General features: G+C 41.7%; 1 protein-coding gene across 3 annotated transcripts; it reads right to left on the bottom strand.

Moving 5' to 3' along the window:
• Positions 1 to 213: 213 nt before the first annotated feature.
• Positions 214 to 22,979, bottom strand: CAPN10 (calpain 10). 3 transcript variants are annotated; one of them, XM_014600818.3, is made up of 14 exons: positions 22,645 to 22,979; positions 22,374 to 22,558; positions 20,812 to 20,943; positions 20,319 to 20,515; positions 18,588 to 18,805; positions 17,826 to 17,967; positions 15,838 to 16,004; positions 10,987 to 11,270; positions 7,454 to 7,656; positions 6,346 to 6,398; positions 6,143 to 6,228; positions 5,316 to 5,515; positions 4,667 to 4,712; positions 214 to 1,038 (listed from the first exon to the last, which is right to left on the bottom strand). In XM_014600818.3, the coding sequence occupies exons 2-14, from the start codon at positions 22,515 to 22,517 to the stop codon at positions 1,009 to 1,011; spliced, it is 1,902 nt and encodes a 633-aa protein (XP_014456304.1). In that variant the 5' UTR covers positions 22,518 to 22,558; positions 22,645 to 22,979; the 3' UTR covers positions 214 to 1,008. The 3 variants fall into 3 exon arrangements, with proteins under 3 accessions (XP_014456304.1, XP_006260846.1, XP_014456305.1); XM_006260784.4 differs by having other exon boundaries at positions 6,143 to 6,398; XM_014600819.3 differs by lacking the exons at positions 214 to 1,038; positions 4,667 to 4,712; positions 6,346 to 6,398 and having other exon boundaries at positions 5,428 to 5,515.
• Positions 22,980 to 23,386: the final 407 nt, after the last annotated feature.

Here is a 23,386-nt window from a genome sequence, read left to right as displayed (position 1 = left end):
ACAACCTAAGAGGAAGAAGAAACAGACTGTCCATCTCTAGACTTTCTAGAAATGGTGGAACTCCTCAGAATACTACAAAAGCCTGCCATAACAAAATGCATAAAAGTTAAATATCACTAGTTATTTCCTTTTTTTAAATAAAGGGCATTTTTTAACTCTTTAATATTACCCAACTTTTATTAAAGAAAATACAATGTTTAAATAAAATCCAACTTGAATAGGAAATATTTTTAATAGGAATTAAGAAAAGTTTGTTAAACAACATGTTTTTCTACAGAGAGGGGAGGTCCCTCTGAACACAATAGTCTCGATACTGGCTACAAAGTACAACGTAAAGAATTTTGGAACAAAAAAATCTTAGCAAAAGTCTTTCATCCTTTTCCTCCCAGGTATTCACACGATGCACACACAAAAAACAAACCAAAAACTCCTTCCAAGCTTCATTGATTGTGACTTAAAGAAATATTTGTAGTAGCAGGAACCATGATAAAGTGCTCAGAAATAAACTGGCAGTGTAAGATATAGATCAGGTCTTTTCCTACTCCAGTGTAATTTGTTGGCTCCTACAGTCTTCTTCCTGAAAAAAGGATTCCAGTTGTTCTCCTCCCTTGGTCTCCTGAGGTTGTTCTGTAAACTTTGATATTTTTCATCCAATATTCTTTCTTTAGATATGCATAAATATTTTCTTTTTCTTCTTTTGATTGTTTTAAAATTGCAGCTTGAGTTCAAATGTGCAGTCTTCATCCGTATTAGTGAAGAGCCGAGGTACAATACAAGGTCCAGTTGTATGATGCTGGTTGTAAAATATACAGAGGGAACGAATGCTCATCATGATACATACAGTAAAGGAGGTATCCTTACAGACAAGTCAGCACAGGGTTGACACGTGATGGGAAAACTGTGGACTCCAAAGTCCTTCCCAAGTACTTCGTTTCAAACTGAAGCCAACCAGAGGTCAAACAGTTCTAGACTTTCCACCATTTGTCACATCAGCACAAGGATGTCACGTTACTTTTTCATCACAGCTGTAAAGGAGACCTACAAAAATAGGGGAATAGAAGCCACTTCATGGATTAAAACTTGTCATTTTAAACACGTCATTAGCAACAGGGAAAAACAGATTGAAGGATAGCCTTAAGCTAAACAGAGAAAAGGATGATTTGGATAGTAAGACCAAGAAGCATTACACACTCGCTTCTTATTAAATCCATATGCTGTTAATCTCAAAGAAAACAAATCCCATCACTTCATTAATTTGACCTTAGACAGGACAAGAGGTCTTAGAAAATAAAATACACCAATCTTCACCTCGGCTCTAATACTTTCAGAAATCAAAAGTCCACCTTCTAGTTAAGGCAGACTAAAAGAAGCCCACCATAAAAGAAGTTCAGTGCCCTGCACTGCTTTCTCTGCAAACACCTAAATTGCTTCAAGGTCCTATTCTTTATTTATAACCTTAGTCAGGGTACAGTTTGCAAAACCCAGAGATCATCAATTTTTGGACCCCACAGTGACAGCTGTAACCAACAAGGTGACGGTGGCTGTCATCTCCAAATGGAAATTCTCAGGGGGCCGAATCAGGTTATTCCCAGTGGGAGACACTTGGTTGTGAATTCCCCCTACCACTAAAAAAGCAGAGCAGGCTTAAGTTTTACTGCCGTTAGAGAACAATATAATGATGAAGTTACATATCACACTTTGAACATACTGAGCTAGAGTAATGAGCATCCACATGACAAAGCTCATTAACACGCACTTAATGCTCCCTGAACATCTCAAAATTATGCCACTTCAGGCGAAGGTGAACTGTAGGCCATGTTACCTACCTTGTATTATGGCAACTTCAGCCTGATCTATAGAGATAAAACCAGTAATTTGCAGTCCTCCCGCACCCCAGGATGCACCACTGCCCTCCCCCCAATTCAAGCAGGGATAGAGCCCAGTTGTCCTCCTGTCTAGCTATACCCCTGCTCACCAGCCCTCTAGTGCTAAGTCAAAATTTTGCAGACAAGAAACAGTATTAATCCTTAACATAAAAGTGTTCAAGCATGTTCTAACTTTAACACCACTTAACAGTCCATAGGTTTAGTATGGTCCAAGTGTAAAGTGTTATTTGACCTTTTAAGAACAGGCCTTCCTCAATAACAACAGCCTACCAATGTGTGCCCTGGGGAGTCAAAAACCACCAGTAAAGAAAAGTGTAAAATTAAAAAAATTAGTAGAAATTATGTTATGTATAATCAGGTATTACAGATCCTAGATACTAAAACAGTGAGCAACATTTGAATGGGTACAGATATATTTTTTTCCTCTCCAATTTCTAAGAAATATGCAAAGTCCACACTTAGTTGTTTGTGTGGTTTTGAGGACAAAGTGTAGTGACTGGTCAACCCAACCTGGGACATAAAATTTAGTAAGCTAACTTTAGTTTTTTCCACCTGGCCTCTTTCCATCATTGAGTCTTTATCTAGTTTGCATTTTTCTTGCATAATGAGCAAACACTATTATCATGAACACACTTTGATCTAATAGGAAAGTCAGAATTTTTTGAACAAATTATTATTAAAATACCATTTAAAATTTTTTACCACCAAAATAAAAATGTTATCAGTGTCAGAAACTCCGTGCTCATACCCAGCCCTGTGAAACCATATATGCACATGTAAAACTAGTGGGGAAGAGGAAAAAGAAATCAGGAAATGTAATATATGTTCTATAAATAAAAACACAGACCTTCTGAACTGTACATCCCAGTCATCTGCACCTCATTCCTTTCCCCCCTCTATTCCTGCATGTTTATTTTTAATACTAGGAATCTGATCTTAGGCAGAACAAAATTTCTAAATTTTGCAGTAGCACCGAGAGTGCAATCTACACCACGGCCCATTTGGGTGGGTAGAGGCTATAACACAGAGAAAGAGGAGAATCGCAATGAGATGTATGTATACTTAAACTTTTGTTTTGTTCAACAACTTCAGATGTTTGGTTCAACATTTTCTTCAATGACCTGAAACACTCAAATCTCCAAGTTTGCAGATAATACTAAATTATGCCAGGTAGTCAAATCCCAAGCTGACAGAGAGGAGCACAGAAAGATCAAACCAAGCTAAGTGAGTGGGCAAAAAAATGTCAACAATTTGAAGGTCATCTGCCAAGTGCAAGGTAATGAGCACGGGGAAAAATAATCTCAACTACATACACAATGCTAGGTTCTGAACTAGCTGTCATGTATGACTTGGAAAACAGAGCCTGGAGTAACTGTAGACAGTTCTCTAAAAATGGCAGCTGTGTGTGCTGTGATGATCCTTCCCCCCACACCTCCCCAAAATGTTGGGCATCACTAAGAACAGAATTAAAAACAACACACAAAATATCATCATGCCACTATACAAATCTATGGTGCACCCACATCTTTAATACTGCATGCAGTTCTGGTCTCTGCATCTTAAACAGGATGGAGCAGAATGGCAAAAGGTACTGAGAAGGGCAAACAAAATGATCAGGGGCATAGAGCAGTTGCCACTAAAAGGCGAGGGCTCTTTAGTTTGGAAAGGAGAAGGCTAAGGGAGGGATATAAAAGAGGTCTATAAAAATCATGAAAGGTGAAAACAAAGTGAATAGGGAACTGTTATTTACCAAGTCCCAAAATACTAGGAATAAAGGGTATCCACTGTCATCAGCAGGAGACTGGTTTAAAACTAACAGGAGAAAGTACTTTTTACTTAGCATGTTGTTAACTTGTGGAGCTCATTACCACAGGAGGTGGTAAGGACAGGTAGCATAGCCAGATTCAAAAAGGGACTAGTCAAATTCATGGATGAGAGATCTATTAATAGGTATTAAAAGCAGGTGTTGGCATCTTGAAACCAATGATGGTGGATGCCAGGAGGCTAATGAATACGTTATAGATTACTCTAAATATACCTAGTTCGCTACTTTCTCTCTAAATCAACTCTTTTGGCAGACATGCCACAAATTCAGCCCCATGTCCTCCTAAGGGTCACCCAATTCCTTTCCTCTGCCAGATCTGCTGCTCTGCTTTCTGTTCCTTGCTCAATCTGCTCCTCTGTTTTCTGCTCCCTGCCCTGTGCATCCTATCTTATAAACTGCTCTGTTTTCTGCTTCCTACCCCATCTACCACTGTGCTGACTGCCCCCTCCCTGATCTGCCACATGCTACACAGAGACTGCCTATGCCACCTGTGGGCAGGCTGGCCACCTCTGCTCTAAAGCATACCTTCCTGCCAATGTTGGAAACAGGACAGCAAGCTGAATGGACCACTGGTCTGACCCAATATGGCACTTCTTATGTTGTACACACATATACTTGGTTAATTTCTTATGAGCATTAGAGAAGCGGTGAGTAGTAAGGAAGGATCTGAAGGAGGGAATAGTAACTTCATAGATCAGTAAGGAGATAATTCTTTGTTCACAGGGCAGCAAGAGAGCGGAGAGTTATACTATAACTGCTAGTTTGCAGGTTGAAAAAAGATGGAGTTGCTGAAGATCATACCACTAGCCTCAAAACAGCATCAGAACTCTTCAGTTCCCATCTCTCATTCCCTGACTCAGCAAATTAGCAACTGTGTATACGGTTCGATCACTGATGCATCTCCATGTGACTCACTCTCCCTTACTGTTACTGAATAATTTAAAATGCCACTTACTTCTTGCAAAACATGTCCAAGTGTCTCTTGGCTCTGAATGCGTTTTCTGTTTAAAAAGAAGCAAAATAATTGATTCAGTACAGAGCACTAGTAGTACTTGCAAAAAAAAAATCAATCTAATTTTTGTCATATTTCCAGAAAACAGGGGAGTTCTGGGCTATGCTCTGCTAGAGATTGCTACCCATCAGGGGAATCCTGGGGTCAAATTCTTTAAGGAATACTTAACCAAGCATTAAGGGCTACTAATATAAGGTTTTCCTGACTAAGACTTACCGCCTGCTTCCTTTTCTGAACAGTAATCTGTTTAGTGATGTAAGCAATAAAATCTCAGTTTAGGTCTTAATATAGGAGTATGGGTAACACTCCCTGCTATTCCAATTCCAGCCTCCCGAGCCCTAGGAATCTCTGTTCTTCAGCAGTGGGTAAGAGGAAGATATGCAAATCCTTCAGCCTTAGACAACGACTTTTCCAGAGTCAAAGCACAGGCATGCACTCCTTCATAAATCAGTGGAAATGACTTTGGAAAATAACAATGTTCTAACACAAAAAAGTATAGTATGATAACAGTGATTGCGTACTGCAGTCTATGCTTTATAATAAGTGTATTTAACAGTATCTTAGGTCCAAACACAAGCCCGCTTATTTTTACCTGTCTATTTTGGTTGCTATGATAACTGTGAAATTCCCCTCTGTATTAGGCAAGTATGTTGAGGGTACAATTACATAATTCCCTGCAGAAAGTCTGCACAGTTGGCTCACTTCTTGTGAATAGCAATGAGGTACACAGCTAACCAGTGGCTCCAATTGCAGAAAAAAAGCAGCATGTGGTTTCCAGTTACTGTTAGGTATCTACAAAAATGAGAAAAATAAAACCCTGTATATCATTTTTAAAGTTTCAGATAACAGCTTTAAGAAAAGAGTTATTTTCCCCACATACTTTACCCAGCCTAACACACACCTTCTTCCATGTAGGACTACCGTTGTCTCAAGGTTACTTGTCAACTGAGAGGTAAAATACTACAGTATTTGGAATCAGGGAAAGAGCCTGTACCCAAGTAAAGTACGATGGGCACTGAGTCACCAAGACATTATGAAATGTTTGCATTTTTGTAAAAACAACAAACTCCACAAATTTAGAAAGTCTCCCCTTTAATAATGTAATTCAGTGGTAAGCAGGCATTGTGCTTGTGTTAAACAAAACCCTCAAATGTTTTAATTCCAACAGCTATGGTGGGCTTCTAAAATTAGGACATGGAACCAAAGATCTGATCACTGCTGCATCCGGTCATGTACCATTATGTCATAACACTTGATTATACTATGTATTAATATAATTTAGATCTATAATATGATTTGGCTTAATTTTGACTTCTAAAATGTACTTCCATTCCTTGAGGCATTAGGTACTCAGATTAAGTGATGGATTTAATCTACTCTGGTAACTGAAGCAGTCAGTTCAACACAGATAAATCATACCTGAAAAATATGAAACCCTATTGGATGACACTTGCTATCTTGACAGTGCTGGCGAAGGGTGACTTTCACGCAACTCTCTCCTATTCCTGCAGAGATGGAGAGGGGAAAGCAGGGATTGGTATGGAAGGAGGGGAAGTTCCTGCTACCTCCAGCACTGTGACCGTTTTTCCAGCATCCCTGCAGCTGCACTGTCTCCCATTCACCTGGTGGGAGCTCTTCACAGAGGGCAGCATCAATGGGTGGTGGTTTTATCTCACTGTCAAATGTAAGACAGAAAGGGAAACTGATGTACAAATGATGAAAGGTTTCCTTGACTGTAGTTCACTATCCCCAGTGCCCAGCTGTCAAAAACAAGCTACCATTCAGAACAAAATGTCAAAAAAGGTCAACTGTTGTCAGTTGGGAAAAAAGTCCATTAACAGGCAATTATTGCCAAATATAAATATAATTAAAACACAAAACCTACACATTTTTGGAATGTTACGGGTAAGAAAACAAAAAGGCAAAAGTAAAAAATGAAGGTTCCTACAGCACTACTGATTTAGTTACACTGCATGATATAAATGTAAAAAGCATAAGCACAGTATATTGAATAAACATATAAGAAAACACCAATAAAAATACAACATGATGAGTTTTGTCAGGAAACTTCACTTATAACTTTCATAACTTCAGTGCACTTAATTTCTTTACCTTAACATTCAGTGAACTTAAGTTTTTGCATTCAATTTTCAAATTTATAATTGGGGCAGGGAGGAAAAGTCAAAAAGGGAAAACAAAAACCATGCAACTTGCAGAGTCCTTCTCCATAGCCAATAAAGTTTCAGAAGATATCTACCCTGGATAAAGCATGTACACTGTAGAACTAAGCAAAATCTAAAACTCAAAGATGCCTAGACTTATTGTGTAGCAGTAAAATTGTCATATTAAGCATACCAAAGCATGTGATAAAGTACATTCCCTATGATATACGTGCTGCAGAGAACTACGCGGTTCATCTGAGAAATGCACACTTTCTCCAGACACTAAGCTCTTCTCTTGGGTCAAGAAGAAACTCAGAAAACCATGCAAACTTAGCGAGATACTTTAAGGAGGACTTTAGCAGACTACTACCTCATCCAAATGGCCCATGGAGATAGATACACTATTCACCTGAACAAAAAAAAAAGACTTAACAATTGCATTTTATGTACTTCATCTCACTCCCCACTCTGGCCACTGAAAGCTTCTTGCAATAGTATAAAGCTCTGTAGAAATTGCATTGGCATTGTCAAAGAATTTATGGGTTTTTCACTTCTTTTTTTAACGTACCTGAGAGAGATTCTCCCTGTTGAGAACACACGAAGCAGAAAGTGCCCCTCTGCATTCTTCAAAAAGGTGCTGGGGACAACAAGGTAATAACCAGGGGAAAGATCACAGCGCACATACACTTCTCTGTCATAGGAATGGCACACAGTCCCTACAACAGGAGGAGTAGAGAGGGTCTTTGGCAGATTAAACCGTCTCTTCTCCACCTAGAAAAGAACATTGTAGGAAAATTAATGAAAAGTTCAAAGATGGTCTAATATTCTGTCAAATCCCAAATCCACCGCAATACAAGCTTGTGCATTACTGTCTAGAACATAATGGTTATTTCCGAACTCATCTCTGACAGTCAGCCTCTGGATAGCTCTTGTGAAGATGAGCATGTTGGGGGTGGGACAATACAATGAGTTTCCCTGTTTCTGTGCTCCTCAACGGATGCTATACAGAATTTAATTGGGAGCTATAATCTTTTCTGCTGTTCTCTGTAGATGTTAATGCCAGACAGAGAGCAGGAACAGATAAAGAAAATGGTCCATCACTTTGCCATTGCACCAACCAATGAAACAGGCCACAGAGCATATTATGCCATTTCAAAAAGCAACAGTTCACCTCAAACCAGATTTATGCAGACCCCCTTTCCTCCCCCCTGCCCAGCATGCCTGAAGGCACTTGGGGCAGAATCATAAGATGCAAAGGAAACACAAAAATTAATATACTATTGTTTTCATTCAGATTAGATCCACCCAGAAGCCAACATAACTAGGACATGATGTCTAAATACCTCATTTTGAAGGGACTACTGACAAAATTGATTGGAACTGAACCTACTTATATATTGTATACTGTAGCTACTTTTGAAAATCTCATCAGATCTCTGGTAGCCTGAAGTTCAACACCACGTGACCACTCCGTTCCTTATGCAAACTAAGCAACTATTATCAAAAAAAAAATTAATTTGTTGTCTTTCAAGGAAAGTGAATTGAAAAGCTGCCTGCCATGACTCTGTTGAGAAGTAACACTGCAACTCTCTTGAAGCATTTTCAGTATAACAATGAATCACTGAAATCTGTGATCTGGGGAATGAAAGTAGATTTGAAGACAAACATTTTGTTTGTATTTTGAGTTAAGAGTTTGGCAACCATAAAAAAAATCCTTCACGCACTGCTAATTTTGTTCATGTTTACAGCAGCTGTTAAGCCAGAAGAAATAAGCTGTTATAAGGTGTTTACATAGTGCAAATGAAACTCAAAGGCAAATATTTATATTTATGAGCCAAGGGACACTGATCAGTAATCAAGTGCATGCATAAAGCATATGTGAAGTTTTGAAGACCAGATGTAGGTGTTGAGTATGCAAAACACAGATGTGCAACACTGCATATATAAATGACTAGTTATTTACAGTTGCCACTATGCTCTTCTGAAATAAGCTTTCTAGCAATGTTGTGCAGTGTTATACGCACACACAGGATCACAGAGTATTTGACAAACTGGAAAAAGCCCAGGGAAAAAATAACAAAAGGTGATCAAGGTGAAAAAACAAACTGGAGTTATGAAAAAATGTAAGCGGAATTAAAATAGTAACATGTATACAAAAGGTAGTGGCTAAGGAAGAATTAAAAGCAGCATACAAAACATATTGTATTTATGTGCCTGTCATGCCTTGCTTTGGAAAGGCAAAATGAACAAAAAAGATTTTTCCAATCTTCTCTATCGCAGCACTGGCTCAGCCAGGACTGAAGCTTCTGGCCACACGGACCAGGGCCAAATCCTGTTATCAGCATCACTCCCACTCCTCCTGCTGCAGGGCCCACAGCTACTACCAGTTTGGCAATGAGTTAAACCTGTAGCTCTGGGCCTTGCAGCTGTGGGAAGATGCTAACAACAGGACTTTACCCCCGCTCCATGCAGCTAGAAGATTCAGCCCTGGCCAAGCCACTGCTGAGCCCGGTCCTCTGCCACCACTCAAGGGTTCCCCTGCCTCCATTCCAGCACAGAAATCAGGTTCCTCATTGTAAGGGAAGAGGAGAGACACCGGTGGCAGAGGGTAAAACACCAGGGTTGGAAGGGTGCTTGCAAGCAGCTGTCCCGTCACCAAAGCAACACAGAGCCACACAGGGATCCTTCTTCTCCTGGTGTTTCCAGAGGGGAGGAGAAAGGAACGTGAGCTCCGCTATAAAGAGAGACTCGGAGCAGACAAAGGGGGAACAACCAGAACCGGAAGTTCCTGAATCCAATAGAGTGAGAGCAGGAATGGCTGAGAGCATCCAGGAGGCTGCAAGGAAGGCTCTTCAGGGAGTCAGCTCTAGTGAGAGAGCTGAGAGGGAAGAAGCCAAAACAAAGCAGCTTTCAGGTAACCTGAAAACTCAGCAGGGCAGCCCAGTGAAAAGGACTGAGAAGAAGGAACTGTAAAGACCTGACTAGAAGGACTGAGAAGGAGGTACCATAAAGATACGAATAGAAGGACAGAATAAGTTAAATTTGTTTTCTCCACCTGGGAACAGGGGAAGAACTCTCCTAGACATGGAGCGATAGTGAAGAGTAACTATCTGCACACAAGCCAGGAGGCTGTTTAAACACAAGTCAGTTGATTTTCTAAGGCCCTGGTGGAGGCTAACCAGGACGAAGTTGGTGGTGGCTTATTTGAGTCAGAGGCATAGGAAGGACTCTGATAGACTCTGGCAGATTATACGGACTATAAGTTAACACCGGGTTGAACAGAAGAGGGTATAGGGGTTGGTGGAGCCTTCACTATACTAAGGCGGACATAAGGACCAATTTGTGCAAGAAGCTACACGCCCAGACATTTCTTCTTTTCTCCCTTATCAGCAAGTTGTGGCAGGCAAGAGTGTGGGTGTGCAGAATATTGCATCAAGAAGGGTCCTGGCAGTCTTCAGCCAGCCAGCTGAAGAGCAACGGCTACCTTAAAAAAAAAAAAAAAAGAGAGAGAAAAAAGGAAAACCTTACGGAGAAGGTGATAACCATCCGAGACTAATTGATTACTTAAATTGAGGCAAGACTGACATCAATGACACTTTAACATTCATCAGAAATGGACACTCACTTAAGACATGCACCCCCAATTCTGAATGGCTTATTTTCAGGGAAACAACGTGTGTGGTATGTGAGTAACTACAGGATTTGAGAGGTGTGAGCATCAGAGAGGGTAGGAATTTCCTAGACTATTTTAATGAGCTTGAACTCTAAAGAGTTGAAATTAAGAAAGGAAAAAAAAATCTAGGGAAAAACTTCCTAATAGTTCGAGCACCAATTGGTTCAAATACCCTACAAAACAGTCTCTGCAGAGAAGTAGCAGAAGCTTCATTGTTTAGTACTTTTAAAAACAAAATTGAACAAAGCACTGGTAAATATGCTGTAAGCAATAATCCTGCAGTAGCTCGATAAAATAAGGCCTTCTCTAAATTTATGATTGACTTGGCATTGCTGTAGGACATGAATTATTTAATCCAATGTTCCTATTTTTCAGAATTTTTTTTTCTTGGCCTCAACCAGAAGTTTGCAAAGTTATGTTCAAGTTACCTTCCACACATGCAGTCCCACAGCCTGGTAATTCTTCCCTTGGATGCCTTCTGCCAAAGATGGACTGTCCTTTGCTACGTGGGTCAGAGTGCGAACTCGTCCAGCCCAGTCAGCACTGTACTTCCTGTGTTTCTGCAGAAGAGCAATGCACACTTCACTCTGCTCACACACTTTCAGCCAGAATTTGGGGTTGGAAGGAAAGCTGCTGTTGTTACGGCAACCACCTGCAGACTGGCCTTTCACCCATGATCCGAAGAGATTCTGTGTATGACTGAGCACTTTCTCTAGCAAAGGAAAAAGGTAGAGAAAATCAAGCACTGGAAACAAATATCTGAGCAACAAAAGTTTGGACTAAAAGAATCACCCAACTGGAAACAATGCTGTAGCAGTGCTGCAGCTCCTTTTGAGAGCTACCCTCCATGACCAAGATCTCAACAAACGCAACACCCAAGTCCAACAGGTAATGGGACTGCAAAGGACTTTATTTTTAGAGGTCATAATGTAGGGTATTTTTGTGGCCATAAAACTGAATTCTATGCGAAAGGGATTGTCACACTGATCTCCAACAAAACTAGCCTCACAAAAGGACATCAGGAGTCCAGACACAGAAAGTAATGATAGCCTAAAGAAAGCTTAAAACTCCTATACAGACTACAATTTTCTTTCTCCCTTCTTTCCTTCCAAGCAGCACCAAAGACAGGAAAAATCTGTATGAGAGAGGAGACAGAGGAAAAATAAAGGTATTTCTGGTTTTCAACAGGCCAGGGGGTCAGGAGACAAGGCAGATACTGCCACAATGAGAGCCATTAAATGACCTAAAATAAAGGTGACCTTTTCTACAAACATAGGCTAATGTTAAGTTTAGACATTAGTGAACATACATTTGTCGAAATTGCAATAAACTATGCTATTTAACGGAAGCACCTACTCTTCTGGATATGAAAAAGGCAGGGCTTAGGGAGCATATAAGCCTAGGACCTGTAAACTGCAGAGGAAAAAAGCAACTGAGCAGTGTGGCAGGCCAATAGAGGGCACTCCTGTGCTGAACCACTTGCCTCACTGCGCCCAACCAAAAACCAAGCTTCAAGTGCCACCCTGGGGTGCCTACATCTGGCCGACCCCTTCCTGGAGCACATCAGCAAGCCTGGGGTAACCGCTGCCACCACCCAGGGTCTGGTTTTTGTTAGGGCCCTGTGCCTTTCCGGGGTACACAAACCCTGTAGACCTGGAGGGTGCATAACCCACTGTGAGATTCTGAGGTGCTTCCTTTAGCCTGAAGCATCCACAAGCTGCCTCCTGTACAGGAAGAGTGTAAAAAGCCAGGCCCACCTTAGCCAGCTTAGTAAGGTGAGCTACCAAGGCTGGTCCCCTCCCTCTTAAGCACACACTGCAAGGCATGCTAGAACAGATAGATTTACTGATTGAAGAGGGATAGAGTGAGGAAGGAATACAAAACTACAGACTATAGAAAGAAAATTACCCTTGAGCAAAACAACCTAGGCTGGCTGCATTTGGACACGCAACTAATGCACTTGATTCTAAATTCCTAGCTAAATTTTGCAGGTAAGTTACTCACATGTTCATCCAGAGACTGATAGAGCTCTGGAGGTCAATTGCTTGTTTCAGTGTCCCAAAATGTCTGCCTGCCTTCCAGGAGGAAAGGACCCTTAAAAATAACCCCTGCTGACCTCATCACCTGGACCCAGTCAGGAACAGGTGCTATTGGACACAGACCACTCAGTTTGAAAACATCAGCACTCGCCTAGTGGAGTGATATTGCCCTAGGCCCATCCTTCCAGGTGTGTAAATAAAGAACCAGGGGCAGAGGACTTCCTACAGCTTAGCTCCCTTGGTGACCAGGCTCAGTTGCCTAAGCAACCATGTTGACAGATACTTGGCCAAAACAGAGAAGGAAAAAAAAACCTAAAGAGGGAGCAGAGCTGTTTCTCTATAGGGGTGAGGCAAATTGCAGGGGTGATTTTTCCATAAGCAGGAAGGCTGCAGAGTAGTTACTGGCTGACACCCAGGCTACCCTGCAAGTAGGATACTGCTGGCTTGCAGGGGAACAGGACTCAGGGTAGGGTAGCCTGGAATCTGTGGTATAGACAGGGAAGTAATGTTTTATATTCAGACCCAGTATGGAGCTTGTGTTATAGCCAGAGGGCTTATGCCTTTGTGATAGTTTAAACTGGCAGACTGGGTTGGGACTATCAGAGATGAAGGAGTCTCAGTAGCACCTGAGCAGGGTGGAGACAGGGCCAGGGGGCCCAGCGCTCAAGAGAGGAAGACACCAGGGCCCAGGGCCCAAAGCCAAAGTAGGTGACACAAAGGCTAAAACCCAGACACCAGGTCCAATCCAGTGGGCCTGGGCTGGAGGGCCCAGCGAGAGTAAAGGGGCAGAGCCCACAAATAACCCATAAGGCAACAGGTGCCCTGGAGGCACAGACTGGCCAGGAGAGCCAACCTAGAACATGCGCAGGATAACTCCAACAAAGGCATATCACACGAGGGAAAAGCAAAGGTACCCTAGAGCCTAAGTAGAACAGGAGCCGTGTGGCCATCTGGGGGTCACGGCCACCTCTGGGCCCGGGAACATGCTACAATGTGAAATAAAAATATACAATTTAAAATTCATCCTGCCAAGAAGTGTCTGCATGAAGCATACCTAAAAGCCTTCCCGCCTCTGAATGAAACTGTTCTGCAGAGTCAGGAAGCCGAAAGGATGCAAACTGACTCTAGATACACAAAATTCTAATTCCTAATAAATGAAATCATATTGCCAGAAGGATCATTTTTCAATCTTTCCCAGGATACAGTGTATCTAGGGCTTCTTGTAATTGAGGCCACAATGGAAACTAATTCTGCAACAGCAACCTCTCAGTAGTTCAACAAAATTAATTCATTCTATCACCAAGAAACACCTTTGATCCCATCCCACACATCCCATGAGGACACATACAGATATGACTCAGAATTTAAAACATTCACTGCTGTGATATTTTTTGATGACCAACTACTTCTACTGCGGTTATTTTGGAGCACTGATTCTCAACCAGTGTCACAGCACCCTGTGGTGCCTTAAGGTCCACAACGTTAGCACTGTTAGAAGCCCACACAGATTATGTTTGGAATACTATAGACTCCTATTTAAAAACTGAGTTTGTCTTGTGAGTCACGCTTGCACACCTGAGTGATCTGCAACACAAAAAGTGCTCTATTATTTTTCCATAGTCAAAAAAAATAAGTGAAATATGCATGACAGGGAATTTTCTGAGGAGTACCTTGAGTCTAAAAAATGAATCTAAAACATTTAAGAACCACTGTTTTAGAGCATGAGCTGTCAGGCTTTTGTTCCATGGTGCAACCCAGATGACAACTCAAAACCAGCTTCTACCTATGACAGGGAAGGCACAAACTTTCAGCTTGGCATCAGCAACATCTTTCCTCAAGCCCTCAACTATCACGCTCTTCTCATACAGACCTAACTTGACCCCTTATATATTTCTCTCTCATGTTTCCCAACTGCAGACTGGACTCAAACTCTCAGTCCCCAATGTCTTGTTGTCCACACACTATGGAATAATGCTGTCATATGAGCTAGAAACTTGACTGGGATGACCTAGCGAGGACTGATCTTGCCTTAAGTAGAACCCTGGACAAGATGACCTCAGCAGGTCCCTTCCAGCTGTACTTTCCTATGATCCTATGATTTAGGAACACAATTCTTTAGTAAACTCCACAAACTTGGAAAAGCAAAGTCCCTGCATGAAGCATCAACTCTTCAGTCATCCATTCTAAAATTACCATATTTATTAAAATCTAAGATGACCCTAAATTTAAGATAACCACCCAGTATTTAGATTTTGTATCTGGATGATTTATAAATGTGTCATGAGAATTTCCAGGTGAAGAATCTAAGTATTCAAGGATTGCCTTAAATTCAGGGAAAGCAGTGGTTTGGGGGAGAAGTCAAGCAGCCCCTTTGTCCTCTGCCCCCTCCCCACTTCTTCCCCCTGTTGGTTCCTGCCCCCCTTGCCACCTGCACCCCCCAGCCTCAGCTCCCCACAGACTCTACCCTTTAAGCTCCATAGTCTCTGCTTCTTCTCCCCCTGCCCTTGCTGTCAGACATTGCCTAGACTCCATTTCTCCCCAGAGCACAGCACATAGAAACACAGCACCTGCCAGGCCAGGCAGCAGCATCAATGCAGCTGCTTCGCCAAGCAGCAGCATTGGTACTGTTGATTAGCCAGGCAGCAGACAGAGTTTCCACATCCTCCATGCCTGGGAGGGAATCCAGCCCAAGCCAAAGCTGAACTGCATCATGACAGTAAGGTGGGGGGAAGGAGACAGAGGAGGAGCATAAGCTGCAGAGGGCAAACAGCGTAGAGGACCAGGCAGCTGCTGTGGGTCTGACTCTGGCCTCAACCCAGGCTCAGGGCCAGAGACACAGCTGCAGCAACTGCCTACTCCAACCCCACTTTGTATATGAATCTAAGATGAGGGCCTTTTTCCCCCCCACATGCTGTTTGTGGTGGGGGGACAACTCATCTTAGATTCAAGTAAATATGCTACCAGTGAATAGGAAGAGGTACTTTTCCATCAGTAAATCAGAGAAATGTAGACAAGGAGAAAAGTGAACAAGTTAAGCTTAATTAGTACACAAGGGGTTACCAACTGCATATTCAAACCTCTCCCAGAACTTTCTAATGAAAGAATTCAGGACAAACTGGGAAGGATTTGGAAACATGATGGTCTAGTTCTAAACAATTGGATTAAGACTCTTTCAATTCCAGTCAGACTCCCCATTAAACTCATTTTATTTTTAAAGGGAATGCCTGTATGCCTGCATACCTGTATAAAGGCTTTGAAGCTGTCCCTCTTCTGTGATTGGAAACCCTGTGGTAATCTCATCAAATTCCTTGAAAAACTCCTCCTCCTCAACCCAGAACTCTCCTTCCTGAATCTGCGACAGCAGTTCTGAAGCAACTACTGGATCCAGCTGGCTCCATCCTTGACCACTGCAAACAAACACACAAAAGTCAAAGTCTAGGCTGTTTGCTCACAACTCCAATACAGCTCTACAAAAATCTTCAGTAAAACACAGCTGTACAGCAAGAAAACACCACAGAAAGGTGTTTCTTCATTTTACTGTCACGCACATGTGCTCGTTACTTCATCTGGATGCACTGCTAATCACAAAGGATTAAAAACCAAAAATATAAACTGGCATTCTCTGTGCAGGAAAAACTATAAAAAAAAACAAAACCAGAGTTAGATGGGATTGCCCAGTATGCACTTAAATAAAACAGCTAGTTCACTTACCATAGAGACAGTGCAAAAAGTGCTTGTGCCAAAACCCTGACTTTGTTTAATGTTTGTGCATGGTGGAAGGAAGGGGAAAACCATGACTCCAAGTACAAAAATAAATGGTTCAAATAAAATTAAATGCATTTGTTTAGGATGTTTGATTCTACTTAGTGAGCCCCTTTCCACCACCACACACTATTTCTATACATCAGTAGGGTGGACCATCAGTATGTTGGCTGCCAAATCATTGTTAAATGAAGATCTGAGTTAAAATTTACTATTTAGGGTCTGACTAAGTGCTGGGCACCTTCTGCTTCCTTTGGTTTCACTGGCACCAAGGTGGTGTTCTGCAACTTATAAGACACAGCATTAAAGCTGTGCAATTGTTTAATAAAGTATGGGCTGCATTCCTCTACTATTTTGCAGAGTGCCTAACACTTAATCTTAAATAAGATTAATAACTAAATGCAGACAGCCTTTTTCCCTTACGGACAGCATGCTACAACAGGCTGCTTACCTGTCCAATATATCCCTATATTTCCTTTTAACTCTAAGCCCCTTCATCACCTTTTCATTCAGTGTTGGTTTCAGCTTCTGCTCTTATTGCCTATAGCAACAGCATGATTAGAAACACTAAATATATCTTCCCAATTGCTACACTGGAATTACATTTTCGTCCACAGAAGCACAACCTTAACCACATTTCACAATTATAAGCACTTTGCCAAGATGAGGTTGGAAGAGCTGGGTGACTACCAGGAACCCACTAATGCCTCTCAAGTTAATCAAATAATGGATCAAAATAAAAAAACCCAAAAATTCCAGTGGCAAGCAAAAGATAAATTAACTAATTCCCTGAGCAGCAGCAAACAGTTCCCAGCAGAATAGCTTAGGGGTATCAAACATATGGTCTCCATGGGCCAGTTGTGACCTGGCCCAGGTCACAGAGCCATGGGGTTTTTCTCTGGCCAAATGACTCACTTCCAGATCCAGCCTCAGGGATTCTCACTGTGGCTCCCAGAGCTGCTGTGCTGGCATGGTCAGCATTCAGGGGGCTTATAACAGAATTTCTGGTGCTTGACCACTGCTCAGCATGAAATCAGTGGCAGGACAGCAGTGTTAACCCTTTGCATGTTGGCCATGACGACACAGCAGCTCTGGCAGATATGGTAAGAAGCACCATAGGCCAGATCCAAAGGTGAGCTGTCCAGTCATGAGAAGCCCCATGGTCCAGATCCAGCCCACCAACCCTCCTGAGTTTCACACTTCTGGTGATAGGCATTACCAGAGCCAACAGATCAAAAAATGAAACCCCCTAGAGTCCAGGAGTTATACATAATACTGAACTCCAAAGAAGATTATATATGAAATAAGACTACAGTACTGGAATACACCCTTCCATTTCAGCATCTTGGGTATACTCACCTTTGTAATATACATGCACACCCTTGGTGCTCACACACAGCAGACACAGCTACCCTTGTTAAAATAATTTATGAAGAGAATATTATAAAGAAAACCAAATCACTCACCCTTCCCGCCATGGCCCTTTCCAGCAGCGCCTCCCCCAAGGGTTTTGTATACGGAGCAGAATGATATCCTTGCCTGCGACTTTGGAGAGGTTCAGCATATCTATGACAATAAAGGCATGAAATTCTCCCAGCTCACTAGTACCTGTACAGAAAAAGAGATGCGCCACCAATAAGTAGAAAACTAGCCAGTACTCTTTGCCAAGGGAAGGTGAAGTAAAGTCTCTGTTCCTTCTTATAGTTAAGAAAGTTACAACTAGGTCCTCCATTTTGCCTGTGGATACAACGGATCAACATGTAAACCACACTGTCAACATTGCATGTAGTTACTTGCCTCTGATTCAAGAACCTATGGGAGAAGATTGAAAAACAATGTTAAGTACCAGTATACCCAGAAATAGTATGCCTTTGGTAGCTGGCTTTGAGCATCTGTGGATCAGTGATGGTGAAGCATTTTATCATCATCTTTTTTCTTTTTTTTTTTTTTACAAGAGGCACAACACTTTCTTGCCAGTCTTTGTACACAAACTGGTTTCCCTACTCCTACATCCTCTGCCTGAACAGCATTCTTACAGCTTCTTTTCTCTTGTGTTTAACACAATTACACCATGAGGCATCTGTACTAGAATTTGAATCCAAAAGCTATTAGCGTAGCAAAATTATCAAACCGTCAGATTGTGGGACGTTTTATGCTATGAATGTTAGTAAAGCAGACGGTTTATGTGGTTCTGCAGTATTTAAGAATATCTGGAAGTCTTCTATTACCTTGCCTGGAGCTGAGGACTGAGCAACTTATTACACATTGTTCCTTCAGGTTCATCAGTCTCCTAAACACAGTCTTCTCCAAAACTGTACCAGTCCTTTCTTTTTCCATTTTTCTTCCAGGATCTTTCAGGGTCCATCTCTCAGCTAGACCTCCAGTCAAATCAACTAAAGCATCTGCCACCTGCCCTGCCCACAACTGCTCATAAGACCCATGAACTCTATAAAAAAAAACACACACATACACAGAGAAATAAAAAAGGCACATATTTCAAAGTTTACTCCTAAATAAAGAAAACATATTATTTGTTTGAATTGCAACTATTTCCCTATCATGAGCATGATGTTAGCATGGAATATAAAGGTCTCACTGTATCTGCAAAGTATTTATCGCTTATTGGACACTATTACATGACAGGAAGCAAACTATAATGCATTACTTTCTTTAAGGAAACTGCCCATACCTGTCATTAGCACCTCATCATCTGAGGAACTTCATTACCTTTCAAGATAAAAAAAAAATAGCGCTGGCAAGGTTAAAAAAAAAATTCTGACTTCCTCTAACATATTCATCGTGTACTCCTTGCAACAGTACTAGCTTTTCTCCCAGATGTTCTATTTTAAGGATAAAGAATCAGTCTTTATTATTTGCAGTGACTAAAAACAGAACAAAGCATTAAGCCAGGATCATAAAAGCTCTGTAAAAAAAACAAAACAAAAAACAAAAAACCCAACAACCTCAAAAAACCAGGCAAACAAATAATGTTTCTCCTTGCTGTGGGTTTCCAGGTAAAGTTTAATATGCCAGCGGAGCTTAGTCACTAACTTCAACATATCCAGAGTAAGCCTTATCCAAAAGGTCCTTCTCTCCCCTCTACTAGTATCTAAAGAAAGCCTCTTGCAAGAGCAGTAGGACAATTGATGTCAACCTTATTCAGATATTTTGCTTTGTCTAAGCTGCAAAATGACTAAGACGAGACCTTGATGCATGTTTTAAACAAACAATGGCCACACTGTCGTATTTAAAATAACACGAATTAGTATTATATCTATTGGCTCATCATTTTTTGGCAGGACTGGTAAATAAGAGAAAAGCAATGTGCTAGACAGCACTATGCCAAGAAAGAAATATTTAGGCCAAACACCATAAAGCCTCAACCACTACAAATAACTCTCAATAGAGCTCCACAAATTTACACCAGCTGAAGATCTGACCTCCAATGTCTATCTTATTGTTCTCAAATAATGTATCAGTGAAAACTTTTTGATTCCCATCCTACACAACTATGAGATTTGTTAGCTAAGCATTGTTCCAGTCGGCAAGCAGCCAGCTCATTATAGCTATTGTTTTCATTAATTATTTCAGCAAGACCTCAACTTGTGTATGGATGGAATGGTACTTAAAGGATCTAGGACAGGATATTGAACCACTACAGACTCCAACATGAGAAAAAATCTGGAAATTCTCATTCTGTATTGAACAATAAGCAAAAATCCATTACCAAAACCAGCTAAATGGTACTACAGTGGTTATGGAGAAAGAAATACACTGCTACCTATTACTTCCCTGTTTCCATCATCAGCCCCAGCAAAAAACTAAGAGGACTCTGGGAGTCCAGAAAGGGAGTATGAAATCAAACAAGTGGAAAAAGTGCCATAAGCATATATATGTAAGATGTAAGTACTAGTCATTGCAACAATTTAAAATCACCTCCAGTGATAAAGTTCACATACTTGGCATAGACCTTTTCCAATAGCGGAAGCCAAAACACATCTTCTGTTTGACATTGGGAGAAGCAGAGTTTACCCCCAAGGCAAGGCAGGCGATCATCAACAGTTACTTCCATCCAGTGTCCAAACTGCCAGATCCGACAAGTGAAACAGCCTCTGTATTTCTCATCTGTCCAACTGGGTTGACCAGGGGGGATTACCTGGAAAAAAAGAAGAAAAGAAACCAAAGAAAACACTAGCAGAAAACCAAGATAAATAGCTACATTTATTTTAAAGCAAACCTCCACTTAAAACACAGCCAATGCCCACCATTCTGCATAACAGGATAAAAGAAATTATACATCTGAGTATCAAATGGTAAAATAGCATCAAACTATGATCGTCAAAGATTTTCCTGAGCTGAAAGAGGCTAAAGGTTAAAAGAAAGAGAGAGAGTGTTAAGAGGCAAGAGGGAGAATTTCTAGGACACAAAAAATGACAGGAAGCTTTGCCATACCTTAGAGAGCAAGTATTTACTCTTCTGCAAAGCAGCACAGGCACATAGGAACCAACAGTCTCCCAAAACCCCTTGCTTTACTTGAACCTCCTGTGGATTGTCTGAAAATAATCGAGGAACAGAACAAATTTCCTAAAAAAAAAAATAAATCAAAAAATATAATAATAAAGAAGAAGAATACTTATTAAATTCTGCATGCTAATATAAGGCAAAGAAAAAAAGTATGTGTTTCGGGGGTCTGGAGGGCTCAGGAGACACATAATAAATGGTGTTTTACCTCTGCATCTCCTGTTTAAATGCAGCCTAGTCTAGCAGTGACTGACCCTGTTACTGTGTGATGGTTACTCAAAAGTGGCTTTTGTAAAACAAGTCCACTCTCCATCTGGATTTTTGTAGACAGATGCCATCAACAAAATTGATATTACTGCTATCTACCGCATCAACGCAGCCAGAGCGCGAATGAGCAAAATGAGAATTAACCCATACAGTGCTAGCTACATGGGTCAACACTTGAAGTTAGGATTAAGGGACATTATTAGCAGGGCAGGACGAACAATTACTGAAAACTGTCCAGTGTAAACATGAGCTTTTTCTAGACATTTATAATACTCTGCCCAGCCACTTCATGTGACTAAAGTAAGAAAAGGAAATATGGTTTTTCTTCAGTTCCTTGTCAATATTATAAAGAACAAAAAAATCAACTCTTGAGCTGCTGTTATGCTAATTCTGGTGGGCTGAGCTACACAACGGACACTGGAAAATCTTTTTTTTTTTTTTTTTTTTAAGCAATTATTTATAGTAAAATAGAAAATATACTCATCTCAGATTTTCTTTATGTGGATACCAAACTTGAGATTGATCAGAGAAAGAACTCTATTTTTTTTCTTTCTAAATGAGTAGTGAAACTTACACTGCTGATGCTCATGTCATCCCTATTCCGTGAACTGAGTTTCAGCCTCTAGAACATTTATCATCAAAGGTGTGTTTAGGAGGAAAAGCACTCTGAGAAGAGCAATCTGCTTAGACTATCTGCAATCCACCTTTGTATCTTAATTTTTTCAGTACCATAAATACTCCACTGTTCTACTGAATGTACCACAGAAATGTACCTTCTTTTCAATTATTACTCCTTTAATTTTTGAAACATTTCTAGGGCCTTGCATTTGTGGAAAAAAACTCCAAACACAAGCCAAGTGTGAACCAAGCTGTCCACTGAAATGTGCAAGTAGCCACGAAAAATAGCACAGCTTTTTCACTCCAGTGAAGCTCATCAGGGCACCTGTATGACTGATAGCAAAAGTGGCGCCCTTTACAATCAAAGCTACAGCCAACATCTGGAGAACATTAGCTGTCCTCAGCTTCTGTTGGCTGAGGCCGTAGGTACTCCTGCATATTTCACAAACCCTCATCTTCACTGGGAGATAAGGAACTTAACACTGAGAAGTATATGGATTTGACTGTAATAGACATAGAAACAGCAACTGAGCACCAAGCAAGCTACTCAGTCATTAATAAGAAGTTAAATATTACCAAAACACTTGTTATCACATGACAAAACTCACCTGCGGTCTCAGCCAGGAGATCTCCCCTCTGAACTGTGCAAGCGGGGTGGAATAGTTAAAAAAGAGGGAGGAATCACTGGCTGGAAACGTGGGGTCATTATAAAGGTCTCCTTTTGCATCTGACTGCACTCTGTCTCCCAACATTTTCAACACAGCGCCCAAGTGCTTACATCTCCAATTAATCTCTACAAAACAAGTCAGGAAAGAATCAGGAAGATAGCTTTGGGAACGCGAACAAGGCCGAGAAACGTACCAACATAAAGCCACTCACCGTTGCCTCGCTACAGCTTGAGGCATGGCCACAACTAGTCCAAGCCAGTCCTCTGCCACGAAAACCCCATTGCTGCAAAGAAACGACACATGAAAGCATCTGAGAAGCGCACCTGAATTACACCCTCTTAAGTAAGTAACCCTGCCATGGGCTCTTAAATGGACACGCCAAGGCAGACAGCACCGAGGCAGAAACCATCGGGGGAATGCAACCATTTGCAAAACCCCAGAATGCGACCGAATCGCACGCAGGGCTGGAGCAGCGCCCCTCGTGCCGGTCCACGGGCATCCTCCCCCGCGCACGCATGTGCATGGACCCACCGACTGCCTCACTGGCTTCTTGCACAGAGCCCCCCCGCCCCCGCCTGAGCAACCCCGCTCCCCCCCTCCCCCCACGCCCAGTGCCCTCACCCCCCCCACATGCCCCTGCACACCCTCCCCCCCCACATCCTACACACACACACACACAGTGCCCCTCCACATCCCCCCCCCCCCCCACACACACACACACACACACACACACACACACACACACACACACGGTGCCCCTGCCCATCCTCCCCCCTCACACACACACACACACACACACAGCACCCCCTACACATGCCCCTGCAGTGCCCCTACACACCCTTCTCACACACACACACACACACACACACACACACACACACACACACAGTGCCCCTCCACATCCTCCCCACACACACACACACACACACACACACACACACACACACACGGTG

Source organism: Alligator mississippiensis, chromosome 7 (assembly GCF_030867095.1).
Source record: "Alligator mississippiensis isolate rAllMis1 chromosome 7, rAllMis1, whole genome shotgun sequence".
NCBI classification, from domain to species: domain Eukaryota; kingdom Metazoa; phylum Chordata; order Crocodylia; family Alligatoridae; genus Alligator; species Alligator mississippiensis.
This window is presented reverse-complemented; position numbering and strand designations above follow the sequence as displayed.